This window comes from Nanorana parkeri, unplaced genomic scaffold, assembly GCF_000935625.1.
Source record: "Nanorana parkeri isolate BGI_ZX_2015 unplaced genomic scaffold, ASM93562v1 scaffold31, whole genome shotgun sequence".
Taxonomy (NCBI): Eukaryota; Metazoa; Chordata; class Amphibia; order Anura; family Dicroglossidae; genus Nanorana; species Nanorana parkeri.
The window spans coordinates 1,209,038-1,223,899 of record NW_017306299.1 but is presented as its reverse complement, the minus strand read 5'-3'; the positions used below and the strand labels follow the sequence as shown (position 1 = coordinate 1,223,899).

Here is a 14,862-nt window from a genome sequence, read left to right as displayed (position 1 = left end):
ACATCCAGTCCCAACGGCTATGACAAATTAAAAATAACACAAGCTGGAGGACATGGGAGTCAATTCAATGCTTCCCGACTACACCCTCCATACTCCTACATGGCGGCCTGAAGAACGCATTTTTTTGGTAGATTTCTATCTGTTGTTGTGGAAGTGGCTGCATGTGAGACAACAATTCCACAATGAATAAATCCTAAAGGGAATATGTCAAGTTTTTTACATAAACATCTAAAAGAAGAAAACTGGATAAAGGCAAAACAATACAAATCCAAGCCCCATCCTACTCCATCTACAAGCCATGAGTGTCAGGTCTGCTCCCAAGATTGTCTTCATTGCATAAGTGCCAGCCAGGAGACGCAGGTAGATGAGCCCATAGAAGTCTATGAGCGCCCAGAGTCCCCCCTTACATTAAAGTTCTCCTTGCATCAGAATCCCCAGACTCCTCCCTTTTATTTGCGTCCCCAGGGACCCCCTTTGCCATTAGATTCCTAAGGACATGGATGTAAGGGGAGACACTGATGTAAAGGGGAACCCTGGGGACTCTGATGCAAGGGGGGGGACAATGGGGGCATTGATGTAAGGGGAACTCTGGGGACTCTAATGTAAGTGGGCACAATGGGGCCTCTAATGTAAGGGGGATGATGGAGACTCTAATGCAAGTGGGGACAATGGGGACACTGATGTAAGGGGGACTCTGGGGACTCTAATGCAAGGGGGGACAATAGGGACTCTGATGTAAGGGGGATGATGGCGACTCAGTACCCAGTGCCCCCTTACATTAGACATCCCAGAGTTCCCTCTTATTTTATAGTATAGAGTTCCCCCCTATGTGTCCCTTATGTGTGCACTGGCTCACTTGGGCTCAGGGGTCGGTGGCTGACTGAGGTGGACACGCAGCAGGAGGCACCTCAATTGGAATGTTGGGAAGGACGGGTCATTGACAGCACGTCATTGGTTGGTTGTTAGGATGAAGGGCGGTCCTAGCAACTAACCAGCAGCGGCGGAGGTTGAATAATGACAGCAGACTGCCGGTGTCATCATTCAACCCCTGCCCCTGCTGGTTAGTTGGTTAGTTGCTAGGACCGCCCTTCATCCTAACAACCAACCACCAGCAACCTGGAAGTTGAGTAATGAGAGCAGCAGTCCACTGTCATTATTCAACATCTGCCGATTAGTTGCTAGGATGACCTGGCATCCTAGCAACTAACCGGAAGTGGCGGTCGGTGAGGGTTGAATAATGACAGTGAAGGTCTGCTGTATCAGGTGGTGGCACCCAGTGCATGTGCCATATGTGCCATGCCCTGGATACGCTACTGCCTGTGCAGTTCTTGGCTCTGTTAACAAATGTCTGACACAGATCAGCTCCTGCTGCAGCCTCTCACATTTGTTACAAAGTTACAATGTTGCAGTCTGATCACTGGGGAGAGAGGAGACTGAGGAAATGCCTCCTCCTGCCTGCAGCAGACTGATGACTAGGCCAAGTCACAGGCAAAGGCACAGAAAGCTTGGAGCCTTTCTGTAAATGAAATTGTTGCTGTATATTGTGACATGTTTTTGCAGCCTTGACCTTCAGTCGTGTCTAACAGGTCGTGGTATTAAGATTACTTTTGTGAAGCATTTGCTGTAAACTCATGTTATGTACAGGAACATTTCTACACCAAGATTAAAAGATATGTCGAGAATGCTATAAGATACCAATCAGTCATGGTTGATGACTGTTGTGTGGTGCACCATACCTCTTTCTGTGTCAGTCCATATATAATAAAGGCTGTGTGCATCTCAGGATTTACTTGTGCTGTAAAGTCCAAACCCTGACAGCGCCACCTCTGTTCAGGCATCACCCAGGGTCTACTCTCTGGACTGAGATGTCAGCTCAGAGATGGCACAGTTATATAAATCCTGGTGCCTGTGCCGTTCTTGAGCGTGTTGACTTCTAGGAAGCATTTTCTGTTGACTAACGTTATGTACGGGAAGATTTGTACACCGAGATGAGAAGATATGTAGAGCGCTATAAGATACTGATCAGTCATTGTGGTAGATGACTGAGGACTGACTGTAAATTCAGTCCTTTAAAAATTATTATCGCAGATTAAAAGGCTTGAAGGTTGAAAATTATTGGGGAGTTTTACATGAAAATATTTGCAATAAGGTGTAAATAAAGTGAGCGGTCAATAGGTATAGCCCTTATCACATGCCGCTGGAATGCTGATGCATTATAGAATCTTTGAGATCAATGTGCAATATGCCAATAGGGAGATCAGCCTTGATCAATTGTGCCATCTAGTGGACAGAGGTGGTAGCACATGACAGACTGCAGGGCCAAGGAACCCTGACTTCCCACCTAAATAACACACCAAACACCAGTAATGGCAAAGAACGTAATATAATAACATTTATTGGAGGGTTGTATGGCCACAGCGATGTAAATATTTACAAAAAACAATTATAAAAGGTGGGAAAAAAATGTAATTTTCCGTTTCAGCCTGACATTTCAACGGCACCCCAGACGCGCCTCCCACCCACAGTGTGATCGCCCGCACTGGAACGCGTGGTACCACAATGCTGTGCGTTCCAGTGCAGTGCGATTCCAAAAAATTGCGCATGCAGTTTTACTCTGAAGTAACCTTTATGTTTGTAACATTTGTGTATTTCATTTTAAATTAAGGATGGTATTTATTTATATATTTTAATCTGATTAATTGAAAAAATTATCAGCCAACTAATCGATTATGAAAATAATCATTACTTGCAGCCCTAGTGCTGCCTTCCGCCCATCACTTCCAACAGCTTCCTGGATTCCCAGTGTACTTTGCATCTCTTTCCCTGCTGTTTGATGTGATGCAATCTCCATTTCTCAAGATTACATATCCCATCATGCATTGCTTCCAGCAAGCAGCGATAATGTTACATTGTTCAGACGTTCAGCTGAAGTTCAGAAGGCAGCTCTGTGAGAGTGGTGACACCAGGAAGTTCATATTCACAGGGCCGAGTGAAATTGTGTCAGTGCATTGAGGAAGTACGTCCTATGGGCATCTTCTATAAGTGAGTTTGCAAACTTCTAGATGGATCTGGTTATCAGGAGCGGGATAGAACTTGTGGCAATTCAATATGGAAATGCAGATTTATTTTTAGTTTTACACGTCCTAAAAACAATATTTAACAGAGTGAAGTGTTTGGAGAAGGGAACAATCTAGGACAACATAGCTGATCTGGGGAAATTCAGCTCACTTGTTGTCATAGATTGTTCCCTTCTCCTGCCTTCTCTCACCCTTTAGAGAATAGCTCTGACAATAATCCTCATGGGGGTTATGCTGGTGAATGAGATCCGGTTAGGTGCAGTGTGGGATTGTTACATTGTATCACAGAGGAGAGCTGGGCCGGGGCGGTGAGTACAGAGGTGAGCTGGGGGAACAAACAGAACTTTCACCTCTTATCAGGGAAGAGGCGGCCGGCCTGATATTGGAGTTTCTCATCTGCACACTTACAATGAAGTTCTCAGTACGAATCGTCATATTACTCCTTGTCTTCGGCTTCATTTTCTTCTGGATGAAGATGATAAAACTGACACCGCTCCAGCAAACTATCACTATCCTGGCAAGTGAGTATTGCTGTTTCCTTGAATATTTAAAGCTACTTATATTTTGACTTCCCTTATCCTCCTCCCCCCACCCCCATTCATTTTTTATTGAAGTTTGTAAATTAAACCTTTTAATTTTTGTTATCCTATTTCAGCCCCAGTGATGTCATCAGTGGGCTCCGTGCTTCTCTATGCATGGCTGGTGGGAGGGGCCGGCAGGGTGCTGTGCTGTTTTTAGGAAGCTGTGTACAGCACCCTGCCGGCCCCTCCCACCAGCCATGCATAGAGAAGCACGGAGCCCACTGATGACAGTACTCCTCTCAAGATCCTCAGTCCTGGTGCAAGCAGTGGGCTGCCTCTTGGGAGGAGTTATGCAAATATAAAAATGCCCCGATGGGCGGATGTCAGTCTGGAGAAGTGGTTATTCCCAGGCCTGATACAAGCAGTGGGCGGGCTCCTGGGAGGAGTTAGGCAAATATCAAAATGCCTTGATAGGTGGCTGTTAGTCTGGAGAAGTGGTTATTCCTAGGCTTACTGTCCGAGGTTACACTCACATGTGATGCCGAGCCTTCAGCCCTGATACTAGCAGTGGGCAGGCTCCTGGGAGGAGTTAGGAAGAAATCATAATGCCTTGATGGGAAGTATGAGTCTGCAGGAGTGGGCATTCCTAGACAGGCTGCATCAGTATGTCTACATGTGTTGCCGGGCTTCCATGAATGAAAGAACTGAAATCCAATGAATGAAAGGGGCAGGGGCAGTCAGGTTGGGGTGGAAAGCACTAGATGATGCTGGATGTCCTCCAGCCAGGAAATGAGGCGGGCTCTATCTGACTTGCTGCAGCTTCTAATGAACATTGTGAGAAGCTCACAGTGTGCAGTGAAATCAGAGGAATATGATTTTAAAATAATAATTAAATAAGTTACATATACACTGAATTGTACGATCCTCTGTATGACATTAGCAGAAGTTCAGCTTTTGACTTGACAGCAGCAGCTTCCTACATCAATGTATTGCGTATATCTATTCTCTCTCTCCCTGTCCCTTCCTCTCCCCCCTCTCTCTCTCTCTCCCTGTCTCTCTCCCTCTCTCTCTCCCTGTCCCTCTCTCTCTCCCCCTCTCTCTCTCTCCCTCTCTCTCTATCTGTCAGCCTTGTCCTCCGCTGGGCCCCGCCTCCTTGTCCTCCACGGTCGCTGGCGGGCCCTGCCTCCTCCTTCGTCACAAGGCCCCGACGCTGGGCCCCGCCACCTCCTCCCCTGGCTCCGCCGGGCCCCGGCCTCGTCCACCTCAGCTGCTGGCTGTCACTGACTCAGCAGCTGTGAGGAGGAACGCGCCGCTGCACAGATCACTGACAGGTTGTCAGTGATCTGAATAGCGGCGCGTTCCTCCTCACAGCTGCCAGTGACAGCCAGCAGCTTGCGATGCCATAGCGACCAAGGCGGCCTGCACAGCATCAGGAGGACCCCTTTGTTCCTCGTCCTGGCAGGGCCCCCCTGTGCCCCGGGCCCCATAGCGGCTGTCTGGGCCGCTATGGTGATAGTTCCGCCACTGGGAGGGGGGTTGGAGGGGGCTGTGGGAAGTTAGGTTTACTGTGATTAACCCTGTCTGTACTGTGCTGGCAGATCTTATTATCAGTTGTGAACTAGATTTGAACACTGTCTGTACTAATAATGCAGGGGAAGGCAAACTCCATGCCTGTGGCTGTGAGAATCTTGCAATGCCTCATGGGATTTGTAGTTCCACAACAGCTGGATGGCTGGCATTTGCCCACTCCTTCCATAAAGGGTTAAAGCCTTAGCAGCAGTGTATGTTAATGAGAGGAAGCTCAGTCTGCCCCTCAGTTGTCCCTCTATTTTCACTTTCAAACTGCTCAGAGTGGCCTGGAATATGCACAAAGGCCTCCACCAAAGAAACATATGACAGGTACGAAATAAATATATTATATATATATTTTTCCAATTATTTTCCGTTATGATGTGTGAATGGGAACACATAATAAAAATATAGAGGGGTTTTCTCAAATTGGACTACAGAAGTGGAGATACACTTTAAGGCCATGTTCAAACCAAGCGCGGAGCAGGTGCAGAGCAGAGCAGTTGCAGACCGGATCAAAACTGCATCCAATGTATTCCAATGGTATTTTGAGCTCCAGTTCACAGCACGCCCTATTTTACCTGCTCTGGATCTGCTCTGGATCTGCAAACGCATCAAAAACGCATGCAAATGCCTGGAACGCACTGAAAGCTCATGTTAAACTAAAAAAAAAAAAAACATTTAAAAGACTAGCGTGCGTGTGCAGAAACCTGACCGGATCTGCTCTGCATTTGGTGTGAACAAGGCCTAAGCTTCACACCGGCCTCATCATGTCATGTACTGATTTAGATTCCTGTCCTCGCCAATACAGTTTATGTGTTGCTACAAGTTCCTGTAGGGGAAAGTTAGGTTCTCGTGTCTGTGCACTTCCTTCTGTTCGGTTCCTGTCAGCCTTTGTGTTATAAGGTTCATGTGTGTGTTGCTCTTTAGCTGTTGATTAAATAATCCCGGTAATCCCTTTGTCCTCATTGGCACAGTCCCAGCTCTTCTGTATGACTAATCGTCCCTGACCTGGTTTTCGGGCCAGCTCCTCAGTCATGGCACTCCGGTCCAGGGACGTGATGATAATCAGGGCAGACCAGATTTTGGAGAGAGATGTCAATGACGTAACCGCTTGTACAGTGTGAACCCAAGCTGTGAGCCAAGTGCCAGCTTCTCCAGAATCCTACGGCACGTGAGGAAGTCAGCAATACATCACCATGATACAGTACATGCTTGTGTTGTATGCTCACTTATGTTGCTCATAATCACATGAACACAGAAAGTAAATTAGTGACATTGTGCAATATGACCGTAAAGGGTAAAGGTCAGGACTAAATCTGATGTAAACACATTTGGTCAAATATAACAGTACTTCCCTCCAAATGGAGTTCTGGTGTCTCCAGTGACGGGTCCGGTTAATACTTCACCACGCAGCACAATTGTTCTTCAACCTTGTGGTCAAAATTTGGTGAAGACCCTTCTGTTCCACCATTACTGTGCCCCTGTGTACAAACCAACTCCATAAAGACACATGGGTTTGATGAGTTTGGTGTGGAGGACCTTGAGTGGCCTTCACAGAGCCCTGACCTCAACCCTACTGAACACCCTTGGGATGAATTGAAACACTAATTGTGGCCTTCTCACCCAACCTCAGGTCAGGAGCGTTAACCGGGTGTCACCACGCCCACTCGCCGACGTAGCAAGATGCTACTGCCAAGTCAAAAACTGAACTCTTGGTGACAATACTGTGTGCATTAGAAGCTGCAGGAAGTCAGCTAGAACTTACCTCATTTCTTGGCTGGAGGACGTCCAGCATCTTCTCACACTTTCCTCCCCAGCCTCGTTGTCCATGCCCCGTCCCTTCATTCATTGGATTTCAGTTATTTCAATAGTTCCTAAATACTTACCATCATCTCCGATACCAAGTTCTTCAATGTAAAACCCTGCCCATCTTGGTGATGGACGCCGGCAGAGAGAGGAGGGGACAGTCACGCGACGGGATAAGGTTTGCCGTCGGGTCCCCTCCTCTCTCTCCTGAGACTTTTCAGAGGGGGGGTGACACCAAAATGACTGTCAGTCATTTTGGTGTAAACCCCTCCAATGGTGTCACCCGGGTGCGGGCAACACCCCCCGCATCCCCCTTGTGACGCCACTGCCTGACATTAGAAATGTTCTTTTGGCAAAATAGGACCAAATTCCCCTAGACACACTCCAATATCTAGTGGAAAGCCTTCCCAGAAGAGTGGAGGCTGTTGGGATCGCAAAGGTGGGCCAACTCCAAAGCAATGGCCATGGGTTTGAAAGGTCCAACAAGCCCATATAGGTTTTATGGACAAGTGGCCACAAACTTTTGGCCATAAAATGTGTTAAACCCCCCAGGGCAGTATACCTGAAGATCCACCTGGGTACAGCTGGGTCCTGGTCTGAGTTACAGGAGCAGTGTAGCTTTGTATATAGCAGGGGTGGGCAAACTCCAGCACTCCAGCTTTGGTGAAACTACAAATTCCATTGTGGATCTGCCTCTGGAAGTCATGCCTGTGGCTGTCAGAGTCCTGTAATGCCTCATGGGGCTTGTAGTTCTACCACAGCTGGAGGGCTGATGTTAGCCTACCCCTGGCATATACCTATATAACTCCTGAAATAACAAGCCTTCAGCATTGTTTATACTTATGTGGCTACTGCATAAAAGGACCCTTCATTAGCAACTTTGTTGCTACAGGGGCCACTGTCACCTACTATGTCAAGCATTGTGTCTTGATTAAATAAAATAAACTAAAAACTCAATGAGGAGATCGAGGACCCCCATTGTAATGTCCGCTCAGATGACTAGACTTGGGAACTCAATCACAGAGCTGCCACTAATAGCGTTCCCAAGAAGTATAAGAAACCATTTCCCCAATCCTGCAGTCGCAGTTGTGGGCGGAGTGCCCCGGTAGTGTATTTCCTATGATTGGCACAGTGAGGATTTTGTTTGTGATATGATAAGTTGCGATGTCCCGTGTGACCTCAGACACAATGTACAGTAGGAGGTTGTGCACACTGTACTAGGAGTGCACAGCTCAGGTCATGATTCATATTGTGACATTATAACATCGCTGTGTGTGCTGTACGTCGTGTGCGGGTTCTCTCTGTCAGGTGACTAACCCAACTTGCACGTGTGATGATCCACACAGCATAGAAGAGCAATTCTTCCAGTTTCACCGACTTATCAGAGACATTCCGGGACGTGTCATAGTGGAAACACAGCGAGACACACCCGCAGCAAGACAAGGGCGCCATTATTGGGGTGTGAGGGGAAATTAATATTCCGTCCAAACTCTCGTGTGTATTATAAAGTTCTGATATCTATCTCTGGAGTATACAGACAACTGGGGCGTGTTTAACGTAGCAAATTACCGCTGTCAAGCCGAATCTGAACTTCTGGTGACAACACTGGGAGCTTCTCACAATGTGCATTAGAAGCTACAGGAAGTCACATCTCATTTACTGGCTGGAGGACATCCAGCATCTTCTCACACTTTTCTTCCCCAGCCTGACTGCCCCTGGCTCGTCCCTTCATTCATTGGATTTCAGTTATTTCAATAGTTCCTAAATACTTACCATCATCTCCGATCCTACGTTCTGCAATGTACAACCCCGTCAACCCCATCCGCATTCATTCCTATTGGTGGTCCCAACTTATGGTGCCTCCTCGCCATCCAGTGGAGCACGGACCAAACACACCAAAATGTGTGTATAGCCATAACTTTTTTTTTTATTTGGATAGAGGAGGATAGGATTTAATTATCAGTATTTTTTGCCATCTGTGTCCCACTAGGGAGATTTCAACACACTTCCTGTCTTGGAGACACAAAAAGGTCAGAAAGTAAGAAGAATTCCCATCGTACATACAGTAGTTGTCACCGGAAAATGTATCATCATTGGAAGATTTCTCCTCACCTCTTCCTCTCATGACAACTCTAAGATTTTGAATTGTCCATCACTTTCTGTCTCACAACAGTAGTCACCAGGACAAATAGAGGGGCCAATCTCCCCAATGGGGACATAGACAACAATAAAAACGTGGCAACTCCTCACACTCTATCCAAAACGAAGGGATACGATTTTGCTGATGGGTTTTGCCTTGATGGGTTGATGTCAGTCTGGAGAAATGGCCATTTCTAGGCTTACTGCCCTGGGTTACGCCCACATGTGATGCCAAGCTTCCATGGTTCAATAAACTGAAATCCAATGAATGAAAGCCATGGACAGTAAGGCTGGGAAGAAAAGGGGTATTTCAGGGGGAAGGCAATCTCGGCACTCCAGCTATGTTAAAACTGCAAATCTTATCATGCCTCTGCCTCCGGGAGTCATGTCTGTGGCTGTGACTCATTGCACTCAGCTGGAGTGCTGAGGTTGCCTCCCTCAAGGCTAGATGATACTGGACGTCCAGCCAGGAAATGAGTTGGGCTATATCTGACTTCCTGCAGCTTCCAATGCATATTGTGAGAAGCTCGCAGTGTGCTGTGACATCAATGTAAGCCATGTCAGTCCAGGAGAGGAGCCGGTACAACCGTGCAAGACTGAGGGGGAGGCAGGAGGTCAGATATATGAGTGAAGGGAAGGCCGGAGGTCACATGTAAGACTGAAGGGGAGGCCAGAGGTCAGATATAAGAAGTCTTATATCTGACCTCCAGCCTTCCCTTCAGTCTTACATGTGAACTCCGGCCTTCCCTTAAGTCTTGTATGTGAACTCTGGAAGGCCGGACTTCAGCTCTAAACACTGTTCCTTCCATTTGCAAAAACTATTGTGTTCAGAATGTGACTTTTTTTACATTAATTTTCTTCCATCTTCAGGAGATATTGAGAAGGAAACGAAGGCTCCGTCCATTACCCCCGACACGTTCCTTCACGTTCAGCAGCTCAGAAAAAGGACATTGAGAAACTTTTGTCACCAGTTTCCAGAACTGAACAAGCTGAATGCATCAGAAAAGGCGGATGAGCTACTGTCCACCTTGGCTGTGAGCCCCAAACTGCTGATGGTTTACTGTAAGCCCCCCGATCTGGCCATTGATGATTGGGAAGAGATGATACGACATATGGAGGAAAGGGTCAACGAGACCATACAGGGCCCACTCATCGATGATGATAAACCACAGACGTTCCCCAACAAACTAGGCGATCACAACCCCTCCGCATTGAAGCATGTCCTTCAAACTTTCACCAAGGTCCTCTTTGTCAAGGACCCGTATGAAAGGCTCGTATCTAGGTACATGGACGGCCATGCCGGAGAGATAACGTTCGATGAGTTTATTGATGACACGCTCATTGAGCAGGTTGCAGAGGGCGGCCTTTCTTCCGATTCCACGGTTAGCTTGTGTCACCCTTGCTTTGTCAGATACGACTACATAGTGAAGTATGATTTTTCAGAGGTTGAACTTTATCACATTGTCCAGAGATTGGGTTTGCCGGGGAAGCTACATTGGTCATGGTCTTCCGGGAGCAAGTCTAGACTGACCTCAAGATGGCTGGCGGAGAACTTGTTCCATGGACTGAGCCAGCAACTGATAAACCGACTTTCCTTAGCCTACTGGTGCGACTTGGTGGCCTTCAATCTACACAACAGTTTGCTGTGGAATGGTCCTTTGTCACGATCAGATAAATTATTATAATTACAGTGGTACCTCGGTTCACGAACGCTTCTGTTCACGAACAATTCATTTCGCGACCAGGAAGTTCGTCAAAATTTTGCCTCCGTTCGCGTACTCTGCCTCGGGTGACGAACATGACCGTGACCATCTTCCCCGCTCTGACACATGGTCGTGGCTTCCTCTAGTCGAGATTGCGGTCGCAGGCAGGGCTGTGGACACTTACTGTGAAGCTTTTTTGTGAGCTTTGTAGCACAGTACAGTACAGTATTAATGTATTCAATCCAGCATGGCTCCAAAGAAAGTGCAGAGCAAGCATAGTGGGAAAAAGAAAGCGCAGATCATTAATGAAGGTGACAAGAATGTGCAGAGCGTTAATGAAGGTGACAAGAATGTGCAGAGCGTTATTGAAGGTGACAAGAATGTGCAGAGCAAGAATGGTGGTAAAAATAAACTTGTGGTTACATTTTTTTTTTCCATATGGTTCAGAACGGATTAACCCTATCGGAAAATGTGATTCGGTACACAACCAATTCGGTTCTTGACCAGAATCGTGGAACCAATTAAGTTCGTGAACCGAGGTACTACTGTATTGGTAATGTTATTTATTATTATAAACAGTTCCATGATATGGGGTTAGGACTGTTACATTATGAAAGATTTTTTTTTTAGGTGGAACAAATTATGAAAAAAAAAAACTGCTCAGAAATGATGTTGCAAGTTAATTTGTTTTGCTGGCACCAAAAACGGATTCTTCACACTTCCATAGCCGCACGGCTTGTTCCTTCGCTTCCTTTTGTTATGTGATTTGTCTTTTTTTTTAAAGAAAGGTCTCTACAAATCATCACTTCCAGGACAAATCTTAAAAACATGTTTATTTCTTTCTGTGCTGGAACTTCCACCTTTGTAGAAAAAAAAAGACTCGTACAATTGTTCAATTAGCCATTTTGTAATTTAAATCCCAACTACGGAGTGGGGGAAAGTTTACTGTCAGGCTTTTATTGCCATTTGGGAGGAGGTGTGGGGGCAGGGCCGCTGTTACACAATAACTTAGGTCTGGTGACTTCTCAGGCAGCTCCCTAGAGAGATATGGCTGCAAAGGGAACCTGTCTCATGTTGACTTGTGTGTGGACAGAAAAGGGCCAAGCATGGTTTTGGAAGTCCTGGAAATCTGTTTTATTAAAAGTCACATTCAGTTACAGCCAACACATTATAGGGGGTTTGAAAGTTCCCCCTTCACCAGGAATGGAGAGTCATTGGAGAGAAGTTCATGCTGGAATTAGAGGATATAGAGTAATTCCATAAAAACTGGTGTGGGGTGCTGGACCGCTGTTACACAGTAATTTGGGTCTGGTGACTTGAAGATCAGTTTCTTTCTCAGGCAGCTTCCCAAGAATTTATGGCTGCAAAGGGCACCTGTCTCGTGTTGACTGGTGTGTGGCCAGGAAAGGGCCAAGCATGGTTTTGGAAGTCCAGGAAATCAGTTTTATTCAGTTACAGCCAAAACATTTCAGGGGGTTTGAAGGTTCACCCTTCATCAGGGCTGGAGAGTCATTGAAGAGAAGTAAATGCTGGAATTAGTGGAAATGGGGTCATCTCATATGAACATCTAAGTGAAAAAGTGTCCCCCCAATGCCAATTTAATCATTCTTTTAATGCTATCTGTGACCCTATTGAAGAGATTTTCCTTCACTGCCTATGTGGTCACCAAGGCAGGGAGTGAACCAGAGAAGCCTTATGAATACTGGAGGTACCAGGAGCTGATATGGACCCCAGGATCAAGTCTTGTGACTCTCCCATGGAGGATCTCATGCCTATCACTGTTCAGCTGTTGCTCTATTGCCCGGTGTCAGCCTGTTCTCCTAATGATTCTTCACTGGGGAAATTTAAAGGGATTGGTAAAAAGGCGCTTAAAGTGACTGGCGTCCAACTTTGATGATTACATGTTCCTTCACTGGCTAAGAATCTGCCCCTGAGAGTGAAATGTCGGCCCTCCCTGCCTTTGGGGGTCCACCTCAGACATCTGGGTGTCAGGTAAATGCTACATATGCAAACAGGAGGACATTTGTCCTGAACTAAAATAGTTTTGGTGGCTTATATGTGCACACTGTGCCTGAATTACTGTCTTATGTTTCCAGAACATGTTGTAATAAAGCAGACACTGTCATCTCTACCAAGAAGGTTCCTCTCTATTGGTCTTCAGTACATGTATGAAATTACAAGCATTTACATTTGATATTCTACTTTCTAATAAGTCAAGTATATTTAGAGCGATCGTATGTGTATTCATCCATGCCGAATATCTACTTCCAAAGCTAGAATTCTAATTTTCTTGGGATGGGAACTATACATTGTTTGTTCCCCATAAGACATTTACCTAAAGTAAAGGTCTCTCTATCACCATGGGCAGAGATCAACCTTTATGCAGTTTAACAATTTAGTTCTGCACAGTGAGGGAAACAGCCGGGCGACGTATAGGTAGAAGAGGCTCCCACCCCAACTGTGCCCTGCAGCACAGTACCCAAGATGGATGACTCTTCTGCCTCAGCCGGGCCCTGATCCATTCTATTCCATTCTGCAGACTGTGCTTTATATCATATACCCCACACTTCTCCACCCTGCTCACTTTTGTTATATATTTAAAATTTCATAATGCTATTTTTACAGTATTGTAATATTAATAGACATTATTTGCAAAGCATTGAACTTTTTAGAACTTTCCACCCCAATCTATGAACGGGTAAACCTTTGTTCTTATTGTTTAATGATAGTGTGGTATTCTTTTTCATATAAAATCCCTACATCCTATACAGTACATGAGCGATTTGCAGCACGCACATCACCAGCCTGCAGCTCATGCATTCATGGACTACCAGACCGCTATCACTCAATGTTACCTCTCTGCTTGTTGGCGGTGGGCTGTAGGACAGATAAAAGGTCCGTTCATTGAGCATCAAATTTCCATTATTTATTACATAAAACATATGCTAACGTTTTAATATTACATTATCTCTTGATCTTGTGTGATTGTTTCTCGTAGTGCTGTCATCCGAATAACAGAAAATGTTCATAAATTCTGCAGAAAATGTTTAGTTCTGATTTCCAACCACTAAATCTTCAGGTTTTCTTGCTGTAGTCTATTCCACAGTAAGCTGATCCATTATACTCTCACAGACCATGGTTTGAATGTTCCCGGTTCTGGCACTGGACACTGTGAAGAATAAAATATAGGAGTTGTGCTTTCACATACAATAGACTTCACTCCAGCAGGGCAGTCATCAGGGGGGTACGGCCGATACTCATGTAAGGGGCCCGGGCAGCCTGGGGGGCCCGCCCGGGTCCCTTACATGACTATCGGCTGACAGTGAAGCACGAGGAGGCAGAGGCCTGGCCCTAGCAGTGCCCCAGCATTGCCGCTCCAGCGGCTTCGAGACAAGCCGGGGCCCCATCAGCGATGCTGCTCGCCTGATGTCGGACTGGCCGGAAGTGACGTCACGTTAGTGACATGACGTCACTTCTGGCCTGTCCGGCGGCAGAAGAGGCCACGTGTGCAGGTAAGAGGAGCTAGGAAGGAAAGGAGGGAGGGGAGGGATGCAGCCCTGACCAGCCCACCTGAGACCCCTTCAGAGCCCACCATAGACAGTCTCAGATGGGCTGTGCAGCATCTATGGTGGGCTCTGCAGGGTCACTCTCAGGTGGGTCCTGTGTCCAGTGCGTCGCTAAGCCCTGCGTCCAGAGCTCACTAAGCCCGTGTCCAGCGGCAGGGGGGAGGGGCCCGGCCTAAAGCCGTGTAAGGGGCCCCAACATTTCTGACGGCTGCCCTGCACCCCAGTACTCATGAATTATGACGTCAAGGTTAATAGCAACGTTTTGCTCCATTTCAGAACACGGAACGTTTGGAGTATTATAACATTTGTTGGCCAACTCAACAGAATGAAAAATCAGACAAATCTTAAAAATGTGTCATTTTAATCTATTAAGGCAATCGGGGGCTCCAGGACACCTCATTTGTAAAAGCAACTTGAGTAAAGGAAGCTGAGGGCGGCCTTCCCCACTTTGGGCCCCGGTGGCATCATTAGCTTATAA

At 46.4% G+C, this 14,862-nt stretch overlaps 2 protein-coding genes across 2 annotated transcripts in view; one reads left to right on the top strand and one right to left on the bottom strand.

Moving 5' to 3' along the window:
* LOC108796563 (carbohydrate sulfotransferase 14-like) overlaps nucleotides 1-10,800 on the top strand; it is a 44,885-nt gene extending 34,085 nt beyond the window's left edge. The window contains exons 6-7 of the mRNA XM_018568061.1: nucleotides 3,438-3,598; nucleotides 9,986-10,800. Of these exons, the coding sequence (XP_018423563.1) occupies nucleotides 3,438-3,598; nucleotides 9,986-10,800 (976 nt within the window). The remainder of the gene's footprint in view (nucleotides 1-3,437; nucleotides 3,599-9,985) is intronic.
* Nucleotides 10,801-13,905: 3,105 nt separating this feature from the next.
* The window catches only part of XDH (xanthine dehydrogenase), a 69,158-nt gene continuing 68,201 nt past the window's right edge, over nucleotides 13,906-14,862 (bottom strand). Inside the window, exon 36 of the mRNA XM_018568341.1 lies at nucleotides 13,906-13,987. Coding sequence (XP_018423843.1) covers nucleotides 13,937-13,987 — 51 coding nt within the window. The 3' untranslated portion in view covers nucleotides 13,906-13,936. The remainder of the gene's footprint in view (nucleotides 13,988-14,862) is intronic.